This window comes from Limanda limanda, chromosome 3 (assembly GCF_963576545.1).
Source record: "Limanda limanda chromosome 3, fLimLim1.1, whole genome shotgun sequence".
Classification (NCBI taxonomy): domain Eukaryota; kingdom Metazoa; phylum Chordata; class Actinopteri; order Pleuronectiformes; family Pleuronectidae; genus Limanda; species Limanda limanda.
The window spans coordinates 24,631,028-24,654,073 of NC_083638.1; the positions used below are offsets into that span (position 1 = coordinate 24,631,028).

At 41.6% G+C, this 23,046-nt stretch overlaps 1 protein-coding gene across 7 annotated transcripts in view; it reads left to right on the top strand.

The window, feature by feature from the left end:
- tjp1a (tight junction protein 1a) overlaps positions 1-23,046 on the top strand; it is a 49,219-nt gene that overhangs the window by 22,016 nt on the left and 4,157 nt on the right. Inside the window, exons 7-29 of one of the 7 annotated variants that reach the window (XM_061068747.1) lie at positions 188-356; positions 582-717; positions 4,276-4,415; positions 4,780-4,882; positions 5,196-5,349; positions 7,180-7,288; positions 7,407-7,626; positions 8,700-8,884; positions 9,184-9,279; positions 10,143-10,169; positions 12,377-12,459; positions 12,853-13,063; positions 13,885-13,985; positions 14,123-14,473; positions 15,387-15,638; positions 16,821-17,651; positions 17,833-17,915; positions 18,100-18,273; positions 18,815-18,915; positions 19,101-19,354; positions 19,632-19,786; positions 19,872-20,092; positions 21,426-21,569. In XM_061068747.1, the coding sequence (XP_060924730.1) occupies positions 188-356; positions 582-717; positions 4,276-4,415; positions 4,780-4,882; positions 5,196-5,349; positions 7,180-7,288; positions 7,407-7,626; positions 8,700-8,884; positions 9,184-9,279; positions 10,143-10,169; positions 12,377-12,459; positions 12,853-13,063; positions 13,885-13,985; positions 14,123-14,473; positions 15,387-15,638; positions 16,821-17,651; positions 17,833-17,915; positions 18,100-18,273; positions 18,815-18,915; positions 19,101-19,354; positions 19,632-19,786; positions 19,872-20,092; positions 21,426-21,569 (4,300 nt within the window). The remainder of the gene's footprint in view (positions 1-187; positions 357-581; positions 718-4,275; positions 4,416-4,779; positions 4,883-5,195; positions 5,350-7,179; positions 7,289-7,406; positions 7,627-8,699; positions 8,885-9,183; positions 9,280-10,142; positions 10,170-12,376; positions 12,460-12,852; positions 13,064-13,884; positions 13,986-14,122; positions 14,474-15,386; positions 15,639-16,820; positions 17,652-17,832; positions 17,916-18,099; positions 18,274-18,814; positions 18,916-19,100; positions 19,355-19,631; positions 19,787-19,871; positions 20,093-21,425; positions 21,570-23,046) is intronic. The other 6 variants (XM_061068750.1, XM_061068751.1, XM_061068748.1 and 3 more) reach the window with 6 other exon arrangements.

A 23,046-nucleotide genomic window follows, 5' to 3' on the forward strand; every position in this document is an offset into this window, starting at 1 on the left:
CCTTTTCTTCTCTTTATTAATGGAATAACATTTGTTAATCTGAGGTAGAACGAAGGCTTTTCACAATTCCCCCTTTCCCCGGGCTCATCTAATAGTTTGCGCATTTGTGACTTTACAGCAAGAATCTGCAGAGATGATAACTTGTCTATTCAGGTCTTGTGCTGACCAGCCTCTCTTCCTCTGACAGATCAATGGCACAGTCACAGAGAACCTGTCACTGATAGATGCCAAGAAGCTGATTGAAAGGTCAAAGGGCAAGTTGAAGATGGTGGTGCAGAGAGATGAACGTGCCACGCTGCTCAACATCCCAGATCTCGATGACAGTATCCCATCAGCTAATAATTCAGACAGAGATGGTGAGACAACAAACATGGAGCAGTGCTTTATTGTTGATGCAGCTGAGACCTAATCGCTCAAGTGTGTGACACTTTTTTTACAAATAACAGATCTATTTTTAATCACCGAGAAGAGATGATTTGAATCATAGTTAAAATAAAATGAAACATTTCTTGTCATTTTAACTCTACCATGATTTACATCATTGATTAAATGATAACACAAATTTAATGTACATTTCACAGATATTTCAGAAATACATTCACTGACATCAGATCATTCCAATCGATCCCTCGGGCGAGGTAGTCGATCACGTTCGCCCGACAGGACTGACGCATCGGACCATCTCCGTCACTCACCTCGGCAGATCAGCAATGGCAGGTAAGCAACGTGCACACGCACACAAATACATGCGTGTGATGGGACTGCAAATCTGGTGGCGGGACACCTGTCACGCAGGCCACAGTCATACATCCATACTCGCACGACTGCAGCATCATATATCATGTTCACACCCACAGGTTGGTTAATGCTGTGTAGGCACCTTGCACCACTAATGCATAAATCAATAGATAAAGACATGGCATGCATAAAGCATCACAGTCCCTCTGGAGCCATCACTGAGTTCCAATAATGCTTTGCTCAGGAAGGGCCGAGGCCGAGAGGAAGGATTGATCCATTTTGTGCTGGAATAAGGGCGTGTTCTGAAAAATATGCTAGAATCAATCAAAACTGGGTTTGTTTAATGCACATTTTACTGTCGTTACAATTTCTCTATTAAATTACCTTTTCTTATCTTCCAATTCATCTAAATGTCCATGCTCTCTCTTTGTTTTCTCCTGTTTTCTTACTGCCAGTTGGAGATTTCAGTAAGTCATCTTTGTTGTAGTTTAGAGTTCCATAGATCCCTGTAGCTGACAAACACGTAGATGGCAAAATAGAGTTAGAGGAATATATTAACGTGATTGTAGTGTCTCTGTCTGTGTGGAGTGTGTGCAGCATGAGCAATGTAAGCAAGGCCGAGATAGTAACCTCAGTCGAATGGGACAAGACAAGTGCCTGTATCTTGCAGACTTGAATGAAAGAGAACGTGTCTCTTTTGGGAACAGACCTATGCTAATTCTGTCATTCGGTGCAGTGAGAAAAGACAGAGGGTACGTTGCTTGTTTCTCTAAATAGTTCACTGTAAATACTATCAAATACTGTTTGATACTGTGAAGAAGAGGTGGTTATTGAATCATGGGCTTACATCTCATGCTGGCTTCAAGCACTTTTCTGGATTTAACTTTCCAAGTCTTTGATAACCAGACCTCTTTTTCATCATGTTTGTTTGGACTCATGCTCCAGGCACAAAAACTGCTACAGAGAATATGTGGTCGAATATAGAAAAATAAGCAGAGGTGCCATGAGGCGTACACCTCAAACTAATCTCAAATCAAATTATCCCACACTTCTATATTCTTGGTGAGATAAAGGTCTGGCTATGTGAGATATGAGTGTCAAATATCTCATTTGAACGAGATACACAAACCTTAAATTTAGCTGAGAAACCAGTAACCTCATTGAGACGTTACTTGATTTTCAGACCCCACACACCCTGTGTATGCTGCTGATAGTTTAGCTGTCTTACTAGTTGACCTGTCAGTCATGTAGTGTGAATAGATAGACTACCACTTGACTAGATGAACAGACTGCAGAGTAACCATACTTGTCTCAATGCAGGACGAGAGCAGGTTCGCTCTTGCACAGATTACTTCCAATGTAAGTGAATGCATCCTTCTGACAACAGGCCAGTATTTGTTTGTTTTGATAATGTAGCCCTTATGTTTATTGCTCCTTTTATTTATCTGAAAGTAGAAGCTCAAAATGTAAGTTGAACATTTTGAGTGATTACTATGAAAAGCACCCAGATGGAGTTACACCTGTTTCACAAGGCGGAGTGGGGTTGAAGAAGTTTAACTGAGGAAATCACAGTCTTGATGAACCAGACAGTGATTTAAGGGAATATTGTTATCTCCCAGTTTGGGAGGGGAAAAAGGAATTTGACATACTTCCCACAGAGCTTTTCCCCGAGCCACATGGTTCGCTTAACCTGATTGGCTGTAGGGCTTAGAGGCATTCTTTTTCCCGGGGACATAACGCTGCTCCATAATGCTGAATACAACAGATCATCAAATACGCCCTTCATCACAAAGTGTCTCTCAGTGAGCATGAGTATAGTTTTTGCACAGGGCAAAAGGCTCTCTGTGTTGTCCTTCAAGGAATACCTGAAAAATCCACTTACTAGGCATCATGGTTCAACTTAAAGATACATTTGTGTGAGTAACTTTTTTAAATTTTTCAGTCTTTCAGCTTTTTTTAATTATATGTTTAAATATTTGATTATTAGACATTTTCCTGTTGGTACATCTAGTCGGCTTTATGCTGTAAACATGTTGAAGCTTGTGGGTGGAGATTAAAAAGACTGGGACTGATAGACTCTGGTGTGGCAGTGCTATATATTTGTCATTGTTTGTTGATCCTCACGCAGCCACATCTCTCCCTCTCCTTCACTGACTCGTGCTCTCTCGTCCGTACCTGTAACAATGTCTTTGGTAGGGAATTGAACAAAGGCTTCTGTCAAAGGGTGTTTGTCAGCATGAAGCCTTTTTTAGCACCATCCTGCTGCAAGGAACAGCAGATTTAGGCCACAACAGTCTCTCGCACTCTTCTCTCTCTCTCTCTCTCTCTCTGCCGTTCTGTCTGTCCCTTGCTCTTGCTCTTGCTCTCTATCTCTCCCTCCTTTCTCCCCCCTTGTGTCACACTCTTTTCTCATTCATCCATTACACACACAGACACAAACCCACGCTGTCTCTTTCTCTGTGGCATTACAATTCTGTTATTTATCCTCTGGCAGCAGCTGTCATTTACCCTTCTTTCTCGACAACATACTCCCACACGGGTCTTGCTGACGCTGATGCTGCTGACATATAACATTGCCCAGATCAGATTTGTGTGTTTCTGTGGTTAGAGCAGCTGGACAAATTCAGAGACCTGTAAAAGGCAGCAGTATTTCTCAAAAAATAGTAAATGGCTTTACATTCACCTACATACGTCATTGCTGTACATTTATTGTATATTTTCATACTAGCTAAAATAAAAGAATGGCACATGTTTCTGTAGTGTGAGCTAGTGGTACAGCCTGCACCTTCACATTCTTCTACAAAAGCTTCTGAATACAGCTCAAGTACTGTGCCAGCAGGCAGTCATGTGATCACACTGGAATTCAACCATTGTTTTAAGCAGCAGTCCTTTCTACTCTGTTGGACACAGCCCACCAGACTCATGGACGGACGCACACACACACACACACACACACACACACACACACACACACCCATGCACACAGAGTTGTACAGTTTTACCTTGTTTATTTTATCCAGGTTAAACAGGAACTTGTGCTGAAAACTATCATGACTCTAGAGTTTATGTTGGGAGACTCTGTCTCTTTTCTTTCACTGCTTGTGCTTTCATTGGAAAGATAACTGTACGCTCAACAAAATGGGAGTTCACATCAATCTTGTATCTGGAAATTAAAACAATTTAGATTCACTCTGCTCCATTGAAATTGACAGTGTTGCTAGTTTCTGTTTTATTATTACTTTCTGCATATAGCAGACAATTAATTAAATGATTAAAAAAAGAGAGGAAGAAACTCAATTTACATTGTCTGCAACAGAGCCGCGCATCCTCCCTTAATTGCTTGTTGCATTGTTATCCAGCTTTCTGTCCATGTGCCCTTATTAAAATAGTTCATGGTCCATTTCATTTCAGCAAAGATGTGGCACTGTGTCATTTAACAGATGCATTAATGTGGATTGTCAGCTTTAAACTGTCATTGTTTACAGCACTGCAGGTCCACTCTAACTGAATTGTGTGCATTGTTATGGTTTATTTCAGCCATCGAAGTCGAGATGAGGAACGTGGATCCAAACCCGGGTCCATGTCCACACCGGTGAAAAGCTCTGATGATGGAGTCTTATCTCAGGCCAGTGACCAGGCCAGTTCCAGAGATGAGAAATCGTTACCCCCGCTGCCTGGTACGGACCCTCTGCTCACTATCATTAGGGATGAGTGCAACTTTGACCGCATTGCATATTTCCCCATCTTATAACCAGTAGTATAGACAAAGTGAGATCCAAAGTCAGAGATCAGATAAACCTTTTTTCCTAAATTACAGTTTTAAGGCAGTTAAAAGCACAATCTCAACAGTTTTTTGTTGTGTAATATCTAAACAACACATCCTCGTAAAAAAAAAAAAGGCTTCACTCTGCCAACATCTAGGAAAAACATCAGTATGTTCCAAAAAGTACCCTTAAACCTATCGAGTTCTGCCGAGGGTGTGTACAGGTTTTCTTAGAATTAAGTACGTTATTCTGATTTCTGTGTTTGAATTTGTTGTAGAACCAAAGCCAGTGTATGCGCAGCCTGGTCAGCCTGACGTGGACCTGCCCGTCAGCCCCTCTGATGCCCCGGTACCCAGCGCCGCTCATGATGAAACTCTAAGGTAAATATCTAAGAGGCGAAGCACCTCACAGTATTGAGTGCAAATCATAACCATGTTGATAATAAGTGAACTCGATAATTCAGTAGCCTGGCATCAAATGGGAATTGGTCTGATTTGTTAAAGCAAATGAATCTGAGCTCACTGATTGGTCTGTTTTCCAGGTTTGAAAATGAACCTGCCTGCAAAATATTTAGTTCTATAAATTGAGTTAAAGAAAGCTCAATAGAGTTTGGTTACGTCTTTTTCTGCTTGCTCGAGTCATTTTCTGTGTCTCTTTTTAAATCAATTATGTCCATCGACTTGTGTTCTTCAGCAGGCCAAGTATGAAGCTGGTGAAGTTCAAGAAAGGAGAGAGTGTCGGGCTGCGGTTAGCAGGAGGGAACGATGTGGGGATTTTTGTGGCAGGAGTTTTGGAAGACAGTCCTGCAGCCAAGGAGGGACTGGAGGAGGGCGACCAGATTCTCAGGGTATGTTTCACTCTATCTCTTTAACAACAGGATTTTTTTAATCCAAGAATTCAGCTGCATTTTCCTGGAGAAAGAGAAAATATTGCAATTTTTTGTTTGGTTTGAAGTTTGTTTTTACAGCTGTATCTGACTATTTATAAACTTCTCTAACAACTGTCCTCTTCTACAACTGGGGGCCTTCTTTTACTGCACAATCAAAGTGCTCTAAGAAAAGCTTCTCCTTGGGCGACATTATCATACATCTCTTGTAGCAGCTGGATGAGGGTGGAAAGGAAATTTTGCTGCATGAAAACCCAGGTTCTACACTAACCAGGAGTTTGTAAATGTGTTCTCTAAGTCGAATGCAGATATGTAGATTGACTGTAGCTCACCAGTCTCTTCACTCCAGTGCCTTGTAATGGTGCTGTGAGTGCTGTCCTTGAAAAGCAAATTTTAAGTATTGTTTTCTTCTTTAGTACATTGCTATTTTTTTCATGTCACATGAGCGAAAGTGGGAAGAACATCTGGTGTTTTTGTCAAAATAGACAAGCCATAACTGCCCACACTAACTTAGATAATCACTGTTGAAACTGTGTGATCCCATGGACATGATAGTTTTGGTTCTGTGTACAGAGATCTTGGGGGATACAGTACAATGTATCTGTCAGTTTGTGAGTCATTCCCAGGCCGTGCCTCGTGTCAGAACTCCCCTTGTTTCCAATGTGAAAACACAATAGAAGTCATTCTATCATTCTGAACAGAACAGTTGACTATCTGTTTCATTGAATACTAGTGCAACATTGTTGCTGGGATGATGGAAACCCTCTTGATGTCAGTGTTGGAATCATTCTGACATGTTTACACAACAGCCAAGGATTACACCTGCTGTAACTGAAGGGATCTGTCCCTCAGAGGCTGGATGTACCATTTATTTTCCCCATGACATTAACAAACTACAATGGCTCTCAGTCGAGGCTAGACCTCCACCAAGGCCCAGCAGTACCCTTATGAAACCTTGTTTAAACTCACTTGATCCAGGTTTTTATTTGTATCTGCACCAAATAGCACCGTTCAAAAATATCAGTCCCCAAACATGCCTGATTTTATCTCACAAAATTTAATCGATTCTTCCTAAAGTCATGACCCACCCCTTCACAATTATTCATAGAATCGCTTAAGAAGTATTTGTGTAATCCTGCTAACTAAAAAAAAACCCATGGAGGTCATTGCATGTATCTGATATACAAAGATATGCATGACCTTTTTTCTTCATAAATACAAATGCTTTTTACCCCCCCAAAACTCGATCTTTCTGTGCCTGTGTTCTTCCCTCTGTACAAACACATCTCAGAGACTTCCAGGACATTGTTTTCCATGTTTAAGCTGCTTCCCTTTGGTCATGGTGTGCTTGTGGAGATAAAGACATCAAGCCCTCCTGTTTCTGGGAAGGATAAAGGTGTCTTTCAGAGGTTCAGTGACTCAGCCCATGTGTTTCTACTTCCCCTGCTGCCCCTCAAGCAGAGTCAATAAACAGCAGTTATTGTGTTTGGGACAGCAGCAGGAGACGAGGTGGAGTTTGCCCGGTTGTAGGGAGAATGCTACTCCCTGCTTCTGTTGAGGAACAATTTTTTCTCTATCTCTCTTTATCAGAGAGAAATTCGATAGCAACCTAGGGTTGTTTTCTCGATTTAGTTAATTGATAAAAAAAAAAAAAAAAACTGAGGATAAAAACGCTGTCATCCAGTTTTAAGTATTTAAACTACAAATATATATGCAATTAAGCATTGAGTGTCTAACTTGCTGTTTTGTTAGTCTTTCATTTATTTTACCTCTACTCTTTGGCATGTGCAGGTGAACAACGTGGACTTTGCCAACATCATCCGAGAGGAAGCCGTGCTGTTCTTGCTGGATCTCCCAAAAGGAGAAGAAGTAACTATTCTCGCTCAAAAGAAAAAGGATGGTGAGTGACGGCCTTGCAAAGTCCTACGTCAGCAGATCAAACACATCAGGATTCAAAACCAGCTCATTTGAAAAGTTGCTGTCTTGAACTCTGTTCTCCTTTTCTGCTTTTTCCCCAGTGTATCGAAGGATAGTGGAATCCGACGTGGGCGACTCCTTCTACATTCGGACACATTTTGAATATGAGAAAGAGTCACCTTATGGCCTGAGCTTCAACAAGGGCGAGGTGTTCCGTGTTGTTGACACGCTCTACAACGGAAAACTGGGTTCTTGGCTCGCTATCCGGATTGGCAAGAACCATCAGGAAGTGGAAAGGGGCATCATCCCAAACAAGAATAGGTAAAGTTTCAGGACGCACCTTTTATACCTGTGTAGCTTGTTCTGGCACCTTATGAGTGAGCAGGCGTGGAGGCACAGTCACAGCACATAGACCTTCATCACAATATGATGATTCAGTACTCGGTTGATCTCAGAGTAGGAAGGACTTATTTGTATATCAAAAATGTTGACTCCCATTTCCAGTTCTGGGTCAGTGTTTTATATTCTAGAAGTGTTCTTAAAGTATGATATATTGAACACATCCCATGTGTCAGGTAAATGGTCTACAAGTATTTACTATGTGATTTTTGCAAGGACTTTCGGAGGCCTGTGTGCCTGAGGATGTGAAGTACACTGTACATCATCATCTAGCCAACAGCATTGTTTTATCAGACCTGTCTGAGCAGCCTTGAACAAGCTCCAGCACTGTTTACACAGAGATTCTTCACTGTCCCGCTGACAGAGAAGACGGAGCATGCGTTTTTATCACATACATTAATCACTATGAAATACTGTATATCTCAGCCAAGTTAAACCTTTCTCGCTTGATATTCTTTCATGTTATGAAACCATGAAATCACACTGAGACTTCTGTAATATTTGAAAATATTTAAAATTATAACGTTTAAAAAAAATACACAGTACATCAAAGAAAGACCATTATTATTCAAAGCCTGTGGGAAGAAGGGCTTTGCTTCTGTTGCCCTAAGGCCTCTTTCTCCTTTCTCCTTATCCCCGTGGGTTGTTTTCTAACATATTGACATATACACAATGATATATGATGATATCACTTTATTGAGTTATGAATTATATTGTACTAGCCTTTAAGACAGCATTTCAATTAGCCTAAATCTAAAATGGCTTTTAATCCATGTTAAATTCTTTATGCACCATCAACATTTTTAATCAGTGATGGCAAATACATCATAATCACTTTGACAACCATTTAGAGTTTAGTATGTACAATGGTGTTATAATTACTTTGACGGTATACCACCATGGTTTCTGCTCCAAACAGTAGATTGATTCAGAATCCCTGCAGTTATGACTGAAGTCCTAACACTTGACCCAACTCTCGTTTTTTTCCTGCACAGAGCTGAGCAGTTATCCAGTGTGCAGTACACCCTCCCCAAAACACCAGGGGGCGACAGAGCGGACTTCTGGAGATTCCGAGGACTGCGAAGTTCCAAGAGGAATTTGCGGAAGAGCAGGGAGGACTTGTCTGCGCAGCCAGTTCAGACCAAGTTCCCTGCGTATGAGAGGGTGGTGCTGAGGGAAGGTAAGAGCAGATCATTTAATAATTGGCAGATGACAGAGTTCAACTTTATAGCTTAAAGAAATATGAATGGGAAAGTTTTTCCCTATTTCTTAGATCGAGCAAATTACGTGGGTCTTAATATTTAAATATATTCTTATATTAACAAAGGACAGATAGCAATGTAACCCTAAAGACACAGCACAGATGTTTAGATGTTAAAGAAGAGTGGATGGGGGGGCGGGGGGTTATCTCACTTAGATTTTGACACAATTTTCCATTTCATACATTAGTTACTGTTTCTAATGTTCTTGTTCTTGCAGCTGGGTTCCTCAGGCCAGTGGTTATCTTTGGACCGATAGCAGATGTGGCCAGAGAGAAATTGGCCAGGGAGGAGCCAGACATATTTGAACTAGCAAGTAAGTAATAAATCACCCGCCTCCCTCTGTTCTGCTGTTCATGTTTTGTGTAGTGTCTGACTGGTTGTCTTAGGTGATCTGAGGTAATGTTTTATATCCATCACGTTGCGTAAGCTGAGGGCTGTTTTACTTCTCATCAAATATTTACAGTAGTGGTCAGTATCCAATAGATACTGAAATCACTGTTGATTTAGTGACTAAATTATTATTATGCATACATGTACGTAACTCACTTTGTCAAGTCTGAGGTGCTCTTTTGAACGAACAAGAAAGGTCAGGATATGAAAAGATTTTGCCTCTGGGAATTTATAAAGGTATTTTTAGATTAGAGGTTTAACACATAAAGATAGCTAAATCTATTCTGCCAAGTTTTCCATCTCATTTTGTGACCTGTACAGTGACTCTCCCGACTTGTTCGCTGTAAGGATTGACACAACATCGCACAGCAAACTCCAGAATACTATCACTGCTATGAGATATTCCCAACTTAATTTAGTTTTGTCTCATTCATCGAGTCTTTTTTTTCTATTTCCTACTGTTTATTTATAGCTTCTCTCTTCCCCCTTTTTGTTTATCTTCTACTCTTCCACACTCAGAGGAGAGGAACACACTCCTTTTTCAGCCCTCGTCTGCTTCTTCTTACTTGATGAAACTGCGTCTTTAATGTGTGGTTTTATTTAACACTTATTATTAAATTTCACTTGGTTTAAGAGCACAAACACACATGTCTCTGCAACCACACACACACACACACACACACACACACACACAATCTCTAAACACACCCATAAAAAAGTAATTCCATTCCATGATGTTTTTTGCGCAACTGCAATGACGTTTGTATAACTGTATTTTCTTTTCAGAAACACAGAAACAACAAGGAGGGGAAAGTATGTCACTTAGTGCATCAATTTTTCTTTGTTTTATTTGATTCATTGAATGGCAGATAATCTAAAAAGTAGTGTCTGGTGGCTAGCTGCCGTTTCTGTAGATTTCAATAGCCAGTGTCTGGTTAAGGTGCAGAGGGGAATAACACGCGATTTAAGACTTTCAATTTGCCGTCACAATTGGCAGCAACACTCTTATCAGTGTATTTCAACAGTGATACCAAGTGTTACACAACTTAACACAGGAACGGGAGACCTAAGACTCAAGAAATGTAATATCACACTGACAGAGAGGAATTGCTCCACACTGTCAGTTGGAGACTTGTTTTCGCAGTAAGAAAGATAACTCCTGAAATGGCTGTTAAATCTAAATAATATTCATGTCCAATGCAAATATATCAACTAAAGACTGAACAGAATCTGTGCAGATCTTATTTGCACATGTGAACCCACTTGGGAGTTTTTCAACATTGATAAACAAGCACTTTGCTATATGATTTGATTAATTGTGAGTTTGTCTTTTACTCAACACTCTTTGCACTGTGTAGTATCTATAACAGTAAGTCAGTGTGATATCTTCTCCTGTCCCTCGTTGTAGAGGTTGTGTATAAATATTGATTAATATAAATGGATATATTTTGTGCTTAAATTCACTGGTATTCCCTTCTTTAATGCAGGCTGCATTATGTAGAATGAGCAACGCAGCAGGTTTAGCTGTGGAGTTTGATTCGCAGTGAAAGCTGAGACGTGTGTAGTAACTTTTTTTTTACAAATGCCATGTATTAATGCAAAAGTCATAAGAAATTAATCATAGAAGTATATATTGACGTTAACCTATGAGACTGCAAATGTTGACTTTATTTACACATTTTAATGAATTTGTTTCACCTTCTTTTTTCCACTAATTTGCCATCGAATTTACACCACAGCAAACAATAGTTAACCAAAGTGGCAGTTTATACCAGTTAACTTGTGGCTCTCATTAAAGGTCAACGCTAATTAAGGCTTGAGGCTTTGTGCTATATATTTCTATATGATGTTCAGAACTGTTGAGCTCATCCATGTATTTTCTCAAGCATTCAAATTGATACCGACAAGACTAACCACATTGTTATCATGAACTAGAAGACAATCTTTGGAAAATATAAAAAAGTATTTACCATATATTTGGTGTGTTGATATGTAGAAATATTTGTATGCATAACCCTGCATGTAGAGCAACAGTGGGTTCAAGTAATTGCAGGACCAAAATTATTCTGTTCCAAATATAATGATAATAATTCCTCATTTGATGGCTTTAAGTTCTGACCACAGTTGAAAGTTGGCTTGTGTTACCACTACTAACCTTGATGCTATTTCCAAGTTAAGAGTCTGGTTTTGTACAGAGCTGTCAATGCTGTGTTTCTGTGCCTGTCCCATTTCTCATAATACAGTGATGGAAGTATAAAGTGTCTTAACAGATCAATGTCCCGATCACTCAAAGATCACATTTCAAATTCAGAGACGATACTGAATCAAAACATGTCCTGTTAAAGATAGCTGCATATGCTTGAACCTCTGCATGCATTGCTGTATTTTTTATTTATTATTTATGAAAATGATTTGGATAGCTCTGGCCAGGTTAATCACAGATCCTATAAGAATTTTATAAGTTAAAGCCTTAAGTCATGACTTTACTGAACAACCTGGTGAGATGACTGCCCTCTTTTGAGTCTTCTGTTTCTAGGCAGGAAACCATTGCTTATCTTTGTTTGAATCACAAACCCCTCTACACATCCTTGCTTAAATCCCTCAGGCTTACAATGACACTGTATTCTCATCAAACCCAAATTACCCTCCTGCTCTTGTATGTGCATATTTCATTTCAGTGTTGCTCACATAACACATTTCCTGCACCATAATTTATACTGTTACATGCAGTTGCACGCACACTACACACACTGAATTTCATTTTCTAAAACCCACCCAAATGACCTAATGACTACTGCATGGATTGGCTGCTGTTCTCATTTTGACTTTGCTATCTAGCTGTTTTCATGAACGTACACTTGTCCTCTCCTGTACGGAGATTATTATTCTGTAATTAAAGCTCTATTCATGGGAGTCGACAACTGCACGCTACTAAGACGTCTAATTGGTGCACAGCGTGTTTATTGTTGTTTGTCTCTCGTGCTGATGTGATGCAATAACTGTCCTTTTCTCGTCCATAGAGAGCGAAGCCAGGGATGCAGGAACCGACAAGAAAAACTCTGGCATCATCCGCCTGCACACCATTAAACAGATAATTGACCGAGTAAGTATATCTAAATGCACACACACGTTATAACAATATCCCACAGGATACAAAAGATTAAGATATAAACATGTTTTGGTAGATTTGCTACGGCAATGAGATACGGCAGTGAGCCACAATAAGATTTCCAACTCACTGCAGCCCTCTGGTGTACACTGCTATTCAATACTGTTAGGTGCTTGAAGTTCCACAAAGGTTTATGGTGGCAGGTTCAGTGATGGACTGACCTCAAGCTATAGATTTTTTTTCAGTGTAAAATAAATCATTAGAGTGTTTAACATATATCACTTTGTTATATTCCTTAGCAAACATGTTATGAATCGTAAGAAACCATGGCCGATAAGCACTTTTACACCTCATTTGTGTGTCTCTTCTTGTTTGTTTTCTGTATAGGACAAGCACGCCGTTCTGGACATCACCCCGAATGCAGTGGACCGTCTGAACTACGCTCAGTGGTATCCCATTGTGGTGTTCGTCAACCCTGACACCAAGCAGGGCGTCAAGACCATGAGGACCCGCCTCTGCCCCGAGTCGAGGAAGAGTGCCCGGAAACTCTATGATCGAGCCCTCAAATTGAGAAAAAACAACCACCACCTCTTCACCAGTGAGTCCAGTAAAAGGGAGAGAGGGGAGTAGATAGGTGATTAAATGGGGGGGGGGGAGGAGGGAGAGGGGGATGATGAGAATGGGAGAGATTTCACGTGGACACATTTCACAGATAGTTGACAGTTGAGTGCCGCAGTGTTTGATGCTGTCGCTGCACAGCACTTGTTGTGTCCGTCCCTGTTCTGTCAAACTCCTCATAAAAAGCTTATTCAGCACTGGCCGTCACACAGAAGCACTCCCAGGCCCATTTTCTCAGCCTGCGTGCGTCCTGTCAAGGGATGTGGGGAGACTGTGCTTTAGGAGCTTCTGTTGATAATCAAAATGTTAGAGAGATCGTAAAAAGGCTTCTCTAAGCTCACATTCAGTCTTTAAAGTACACACATGAACTCCTTACACAATCTTCTGTATAAACACCTGTGACACAGTGAGCTGCATCTGTATCTCTATGCTTTTCAGTTATTCTCAAAATCAGGCCATATAATAATTTTTAAGAAAATTACTCACTGGGAAAAAGAAACCCAGATAACTGATGTTGGTAAATCCTGAGGTTAGGTATAATACATGAGATACTGATGTTTCCTGCAAATGCCTCTGAAATGAGTTGTTTATCTCATCTTCTATAAGGTAGACCTGCTCTATGATTCCACATTTAATTTTACAAACACAATGTCAATCTAGTCAAGATGGCTTAGTGCATATTCAAGGGCATGTCTAAAATGAGGTTTAAATTATGGTCCTATGCTGGGAGAGAATTGCTTATTGAAAAATTGTCACCGGATGTTTTTATTCTCTTTTGCTCCTCCCTCTTTGTGCATTCAGCCACCATTAACTTGAACAACATGAACGATGGTTGGTTCGGAGCACTGAAAGACAATATCCAGCAGCAGCAGAACCAGCTGGTGTGGGTTTCAGAGGGCAAGGTAAGACACACACAGACACACACACACACACACAGACAAATGGGTGTGAATCAAAACGAGAGTACGTAATTAATCTGAAAGGCAATTTGCAGACTTGAATTGTCCTTCTCCGTCTAACTTTATTCTTTCTTTGCTAGGCTGATGGGGCAGCTGAGGACGACCTGGACATCCATGACGATCGTCTGTCCTACTTGTCGGCACCAGGTAGTGAGTATTCCATGTACAGCACCGACAGCCGCCACACCTCCGACTACGAGGACACCGACACAGAGGGCGGAGCTTACACCGACCAGGAGCTGGACGAAACACTGAATGACGATGTGGGTCCACCCACGGAGCCTGCCATCACCCGCTCCTCTGAGCCTGTCCGTGAGGATCCACCCGTCATCCAAGAGCCCCCTGGCTACGCTGGCTACCAGCACACGGTGCAACCGGACCCCCTGAACCGCATCGACCCGGCTGGGTTCAAGGCACCAGTGCCGCAGCAGGTAGCGTTTCTGAGAGGTGTACGTCTCCCCTGTTGTCTGGAGGACGTTGTGTGCGTTAGAAGGGTTTTCTGGAAGCGCTATTGAAGGCGTTTTTTTATTTTTACAATTAATCTCTCTCTATCTACAAAACAGTATCAGTGGCAAAGTGAAAACTTTCGTGGTCAGGTATTTATCGCAATATATAAATATTATACATATATAATATATATATCTATATTTATTACAATATTTATTCAATCTATTTTCCTCTATATGTTTGTTGATTGATGTTTGTGAGTGTGTGTTTTTTATTTTTGAAAAGGAGAACTTGATAAGTTTTACTGTTACTCTTGTACTCTGTGTAACGACAAGCTTATCGGTGTGACTGTTGCTGATGTCACTGAGAAGAGAAACCTGTTTGTCCAAGTGTGTGTTACAGTACTCACCTATGTGCACTTCTTAACTTTGTTTTTTTCTGTGATTGAGACTGTGACAGTATGACACCAAGACAGTATTATCTGCATGTTGGCAATGCCCATGTTAATCCAGTGTAACTGTGAAATGTATTTATCAATACCCGATTGGCCCGTGTGATAACCAAACTAAACATTTGTCATCTCATGATGTGTTAATCACCATAAGAAGGGAACAAAAAGAAATAATTGTATTGTAACTGTAGAATTAAAATCACAGTAGTATTCTATTGCAATGAAAACTTGTCCTGCTGCTAATTCCTAACCCTCATCCGTCACTGGTTGATCGACAGCTACTGTTAAATGTGAAGTCTGGTTGTTGGCTGTTTGTATCAGTGTAAGCTGTAGGCTCAAGTGAGGAGCAGATCAAAGTAGAGGGGCTGTGAAGCAGGTAGCACTTGTTGGTACTGCACCGTAGTGTGTCAGCACGTGTTATTAAACATTTCTGAACCACTTCACAGAAAGCAGAGGCCGCTGCCGTCCCTAGCCTCCCCCAGCAGCCTGAGCCCCTGGCTGAGACAATGCCCCCTGCTGTCGACGTTACTGTAAAAACTGTAGGGGGCGTGAGTCCTGACGAGGCTCCTGCAGCTCCCCACATGCAGCCAAGCCCCGACCCAGAGGCTGGCTCGCTTAGGAGGCCCACCCCTGAGCTAGCCCGTCAGAGCGTCACGCCAGAACCTCAACAGTCTGGACTGGCCAGTTCTGAACCAAAGGTATCCATCTGACCGTCTCTGGATGCTCCGTGACTCGGCCATGCTCAGCTCAGCTCGGTCTGACCTGGCAGAACTCCTGTGCCGCTGCTGCTGCTGCTGCTTCCTGTCTACCTGCCTACCTGCCTACCTCCTGCTGCAATGCTTTTCTCTCTTTCCCTCCGCCCTGCATGTGTGCTGACCACAGCGCTGCCCACAAGAGACAGAGATTGTGTGCGAGTGAATGGTCGTGCAAAAGTGTGTGTGCAAGAGTGCACGTGCAAGAGTGCGATGGTAAACAACAGTGGGCTCGGAGGTGATGGCTGTATGTGTTCGGCTACATGTAGAAGAGCAGTGGACATCCTGCAGCTCTCACTGTTGCTTATCCTCTCTGCATGGCTCCGACCTGTTTGCCTCATTCTCTGTTAACCACTAGACGTAGCTCTGTGCTGTTTTTTATCAGTCAGATTGAATGGATCGTTTCCTTGTGAAAGTAGCCAGTAATTTTCCAACCAATCTAAAGAGAAATGTTCTTCAGGTTTGGATTGGATAATTAATGGTTACTTCTTAAATATGATGATTTTAATATGTTTTTTTTGGACAATGGTTATGTGCTTGTACTGTTAAATATTATTGTGGCTGTTTAATTTGCCATCATAATTGCATCAAGACAGTGGGTGACATTTTTCCTTGTGAATGTGGTGCACTCCACGATGATGATGATTAAACCATCAGTTATTGGGCAAATTTTAAATTAACCTTTATACGTAGTTCAAATTTCTATATTCCATTTCCACATGAAGTGAAGACAAGGGCACCCAGGATTCATGAAAAATGGAACTTGTTGTTTTGTTGACGTTTTTTTTTTTTTTTTTTTTTTAAAGAACTTTATTTAATTTCAGTGTGCTGTTGTACATTGTGATTTATATATTTTTTTAAGCTACAATGGGTTTTGGTGCTGCAGTTTCCGTTGAATCTGATGTATTATCTGACCAGTAATCCCTCCCTCTCAGTTTCTCTATTTCAGGTCTTTCCCTTCTCATTTTCTTCTTCTGCAATTAATTTTCACGGACTTTAATATTTTCCGTTTCTCGTCTTTTAACTGCGTTTCTGTCTGAGTTTTTTTAAGATCATATTTTACATTTATATGTTAGTGGAACCTGTGCACATTCTAACCTGATCCTCTCGTGTGTATTTTTCCAATAGATGTTTCAAAAGGATCCATACAGCACAGACACCATAGGGAGAACCAGTCACAGTATGAAGCCTGTGGGCTACAACCATCAGCAGGGATATCACCCTGACCAGCAGCCGTACAGAGATTACGACCACCCCCCGAGTCGGTATGATGTCAGCAGCAGTGGAGTCAGCAGCGGAGGTGGTTATCGAGAACCAAAGTATCATGACTATGACTCTAACCCCCCCTTCGAGAACAGTGTGCCTCACTACGACCAGCAACAGTGGAACCCCTACAACCAGCCGCCCTCTACTGCCAATTCTCAGGGCTACGATCCCCGTTTGCCATACGGTGACGGCCCTGACTCCCACTACACCCCTCCTCTCCGCTACGACGAGCCCCCACCTCAGCAGGGATTTGACGGGCGGCCCCGTTATGGCAAACCAACGGGCCCTGCACCTGTCCGTTATGATGATCCTCCAGCACCAGGGCCTGACATGCACTATGACCAGGATTCTCACCTGAGTACGTACCCTGATGCTGCCCGCTCCCCTGACCCAGCTGCCCAGCGACCTGCCTATAACCAGGGACCAGCGCCGCAGCAAAAAGGTTACAAACCTCAGCAGTATGACCCTGTTCCTGTGAACTCTGAAACCAGCCCCACACCTCCTCCGAAAGCAGAGAACTCCTCACCTTCCCCTGTGGACCTTACAAAATCTGCACCTGCCAGAGATGAGCCACGAGAGGACGAACCAGCCATGCGGCACCAGTCGGTCCTGACGAGAGTCAAGATGTTCGAAAACAAACGCTCTGTGTCCGTAGACCGAGCCAGAGAAACCGGGGATCCATCTGGAACCAGGGTAAACTGTTTTGATATTGATCATTTGATCTGATGAAGTTACAATAGTAATTTGGGTACATAACTTGTATTGTACCTTTCATTTTCAACATCTTGTTAATAAGCATATTAGAGGTAGACATTCATTTTATTTATGTTTTTTATTATTCTACTAATAAGGTGTGTTGCTTTTACCCTTGTAGGCAGCAGATTTACCCTTGAAAGCAGGTGGAGTAATCCCTAAAGCAAATTCTCTTAGCAACCTGGATCAAGAGAAGACCTTTAGGTAAGCTCAAGCTTAAACAATACTAATGCTGCTGATGCTACGTTTTCTGTGAGAATAAAACAGTGCAATTAGTAATTTTTCAGATCATTAAAAAAGATGCTGAGTCACCTTTATTTTGTTTCGTTGTACGTTCTTCCACTTTTACGCCTTTTATTCTACTTTTTTCCCCTCCACACCAATTCAGAGCTCCAGAGCCACAGCAACCTCCCAATGTAGCTGACGACATTGTGCGCTCCAACCATTACGACCCTGATGAGGACGAGGACTACTACAGGAAACAGCTGTCTTATTTTGACCGTCTCCAAGTTGGCCCCTCCAAACCCCAGCCACAAGCACAACCAACCCACAACAACTACAGGTAATGCTCAGACCCATCCCCATTCCAAAAGCATAGTTAATGTTTTAATGAATTGTCTCTGTCCTATTAATGACCTGAAACAGACGTGGCTTGAAACTTTTGGGGGGGCAGGTTCATACAATTTTGCGTTCAGTTGGATCAGATCATTTGGACTTTTTAGAATTTAGTGGTCATAGCCAAGGTCAAGGTCACTGTGACTTCAGAAAACCGTTTTTTTGTTCTTAACCCCCCCCCCCCCAAGAATTCAGATGCTAATTGCGACAGTATCCAACACTAATGTCTAAAAGGATGAAATCATAAGGTGATGAGATTTTATATCAACACAGTCAAGGTTAGCTTCACTATTATAATGTTCTGTAAAGCAGTTCTGTTATTCAACGCCATACCACGGGTGCAGAAACTGAGATTGTGACCATGTGCCCTGCAATTTGACTGGTTGGTGGAGGCATACTACCATGGTGATATATTTAGATCCTCTTAGATAGATAAAGGGATGTTTTTCACCTTTGTTGAACCGTCAAAATCTTGTCTCGTGATACAGGACGGAGTCAGTGGAAAAACCAAGTCCAGTGGAGAAAAAATATGAGCCTGTTCCCCAGGTTACACCGTCGCTGCCACCAGCCACACTGCCCAAACCTGAAGGTAACATTCATCAAATATTCCAAACAAAGAACAAACAGTTGTCAATATATTGTCTTAGACATTATTGGATGTTTACAGAGACGCTGACTGATGTGTTTACCAAAATGTACATCGTTTTTAAACATATCAAAATATACACAAAGACTACAACTCCCACTCAATGACTCTTGTTTATCCATCCATAGCCAAGCCTCCTGGCCGAGAGGAAACTGTCCAGACCAACTTCCTGCCGCATAAGAGTTTCCCTGAGAAGTCTCCAGTTAATGGCACAAGTGACCAGCCTCCAAAAACAGTTACTGTGGCTCCAGCAGCATCAAGCTACAACCGCTTTGCGCCCAAGCCCTACACCACCTCTGCCAAGCCTTTCGCACGCATGTTCGACAGTCCGAAATTCAACCACAACCTTTTGCCCAATGACAAGCCTGAGATTGCTCCAAAGGTAAGAAGAGTGTTGCCAACGCTCATTTTAGTGCAGTAAATTGGGTCAATTAAGTGATACATGGTGGGTTACGCTGTTGAATTTAGTGTGGACCCACATTTTGTGTGTTTTTATTTTACTGGCAAAGGCAGAAGAGGCTACATTTCTTTCATATATTGTTACTGGAATCACTTAAGTGTGAGAAAGTAAACATTAACCGTACAAAGGCCTATTCCAGTATTCAGGTGTACTAGCTGCTTTTTGTATTTAACTCTGGACCCCTCTCTGTTTGAATCAGGACCGGAGCTCCAGCCCGGTGAAGCCTCAGGTGAATCCTCAGCCACAGAACACGGACCATGACAGCGGCGTGGACACGTTCACACGCACGATGGACCACCGCTCCAAATACCAGCACAACAACATCAACGCTGTGCCCAAGGCCATCCCAGTGAGGTAACAATCTCACACTCACTACTGGTTCAATTAAGAGTAGCTAGGCGAATGTGAATGCAAGATAACTGAAGGTATCTGTCTCCAGCCCCAGTGCTCTGGATGATGATGAAGATGAAGATGAGGGCCACACAGTAGTTGCAACAGCTCGAGGAATCTTCAACAGTAACGGTGGCGTCCTGAGCTCCATCGAGACAGGTGTCAGCATAATAATCCCACAGGGCGCCATCCCTGATGGTGTGGAGCAGGAGATCTACTTCAAGGTCTGCAGAGACAACAGCATCCTGCCACCGCTCGACAAAGAGAAAGGTAAGAATGAAGACGTCTGAGGGATTTCTTTTTTCAAATTTAAATTGTTGGGTGTTTTTATGAAGCCAGTTCAAATGTCTAGTTTCAGTGTTTTAAGTTAAACTATGCTTGTTGTCTTTGGGTAGATGTGCTGGATCGCCAGTAGGACTGTGCTGATTGACATTATACTAACCATTGACTGAGAGACTATCACCAATATCTGATTTCAGTGGCAATTATTGGATTATTTACTCTAATTATATATACCGGTAGTCAATATTCTTAAAAACAATGTTTGAGAAGCAAACGAGTCGATGTGAAAGCAGTCACTCACAGTGATGAACCTACAGAGAAACATCACCCAAACACAATGCTCCCGTCTGTTTGGTTGAGCTCTGAAGTGATTTCAACTCATTGTTTAAACTGTCCAGTCTGTAAATTTACTCTTCGGTTCACTCACACTGCTCTCGTAGCCTCATTGGCAGCGACAGCAGGTCCCTGTGTGAAGAAGCTCCAAAAACCCTTTGTACACTCACTGTTCATTGGCAAACAGAAACACTGGGTAACAAGCTGGTTGACAGAGTGAAGCACTTAAAGCAGCTCAAGAGCCAGTTGATATAGACCAATAACAGCTGAAACAGAATGAAACTACTCTGCTGTGTATGGAAATTAGCCACTGATTAGGAATATGTTCACCATATCAACTTAAAAGGTGAATGTATGATCATGTTGTGTGCACATTCCTGTTAGGAAGTGATTGAAGAAATTACTTGTTTCTATTCTTAGTATTTAAGGTGTTTTTTATTAATTTTACAGATGACCATAAGAAAAGGGTGTTGAGTTGTGCTCCCTCTAGTGTTTGTTCTTTACGTTGGTACCTTGACATAATGTGACTAAACCAGCCAACACTGCTGTCAGGTCCCATTTTGGGATGTCGATGACGGACTGGTCCAGACAAGCATGATGAACTTTAGTCTAATCTAATAAATCAGTTATTACAGGGGCACTTCATGTGATGAATAATTAACAGATTATAGTGTTTATCTGACAGAAGCCTCTGTACGTGCACTGTGAGGGATGTAAGCATATCAAAAGTGAAAGAGATGTTTGTTTCGTCATTCATGGACCTTGGCACTTACTTATCAATCAACTTGGCAATTCAATAAATCTCAGTATAAATGATTGTCCAACCGAATCACATGAAACTTTATTTTATTAGCCTAAATAGTTGTAGTTCATTTTATTCCCAGTTATACCAGTAAAACCACAAGCCTACAGGAACCATAGGGCAATAATGCACTTAAGACCTGCCTGTGTGTTTCTAATTTGTTTCCTGCTCTGTTTGTGTTCACAGGAGAGACTCTGCTCAGCCCTCTGGTGATGTGTGGACCTCATGGCCTTAAGTTTTTGAAGCCCGTGGAGCTGCGCTTACCTCACTGTGCGTCAATGACCCCTGATGGTTGGTCTTTTGCTCTAAAATCCTCCGACTCCTCGTCGGGTATGCTGTGCTCTCTCTGTTCTTCCGGGGTCGTTTGGGCTGGCTGTGTGACAATTTGATGGTTGTGTGTCACTGTTCAATGAGATTTTACCCCAAGTTTTGGTTTTCCTCTTGATCAAAAATCACTTTAAACCAAATATTTGATTTATTCTCACAATGACCTGAGAATCAATCTTGGGGGAAAATCTGTCTTTTTTTTCATATTATGGCTTCAAGTTGATTAATTTCCATCATTTATTACTAAGTTAACTCACCCACAAAATCATTTTGCTGTATCACTTGTTTTGTTAATGTGGTGTTTCTTAATTTCACATCCTGAAACTTCATTATTTCCCTCTTGGTTTTCCCCTCTGAGTCCCCTTAACAAGTTCCTCTCATTGCATTTAACATGCTTGCACCAGACGCTTGGCTGTACCGTCATTTAGTTTCATCAGGTAGAATTATAGTGCATGCTCCTCTGTGATTTTCTCACATAGCCACCCAAATCCTGACCTGGAGAACAACGTACAGAGACCCTCTCGGCACTGGGACACTGTCATAGCCAATAATGGCCGTCATTACCCCCCCCCCCCCCCCCAAAAAAGAAACATTACACAAAGACATCTTCTATCATGTCAAAATATAGCCATCTAAATTTAGCTGCCTTTATCCCAAAGGTCTTCCTCATTTCAAGAAAGCTTTCAGGTGGAGAGAATTATTGTCAGTTATTTATTTTTTTCAGGCGGGCCTCAGCTTGTTTGCAAAGATGAGTCTGTTAAATTGGATCAGGGACAGACAGGAACCTGAAGTATGCAAATACACAAACTGTTCTCATGGGCAGGAGGAGACAAGCATTCAAGCAATTCTTTTTAAAATTCTAATTTAGACGATGAAGCTTAATTCTCATTATTTTCTAAGTGAAATCTAATGTTTGTTTTTGAGACTTGACATTATAGATACAGGAGAAACAATTATGAATAGTTTATCACCCAATAAATATCTATTTAAATTCACAGGATATTAATCATTGAAATTGATCAGTAATTTATTCAGATCCGAACTTGGACAAAGAGCAAACGCTGCTTAAATCATGATAATGGAAACTAAATCCAAACCAAAGTGGAGTAAGTGGGCCAACATTTGACCTGAAGAAAAATTCAGGTAATAAAGAAAACCAATATTGAAGAAGGACCCGGGGCTCATATTTAAGCTCAATTTTATTTTTCAAGAGATAAAAAGAAGAGAACAAAACTGAGGAGAGTAATTCATTTCTCCTCTCACTTTTCTTATTACCATCCTTCTTGTGCCCCAGCTTCAAAAACAGTGGTAATTTTGGCAGTGGTCAGGATTAGCTGTTAATTAGCCTCATTTTACTTGCCGGGCTGAATGAGATGTCCGCTCGCTCCGTTGTCCTGCTGAATGCTGGGAGGATTATCTGGCCCCTTCGTAATCCTCTTATTGTAAAGCAAGGCCACTCTCCAGCCTCCTCCCGTCTCCT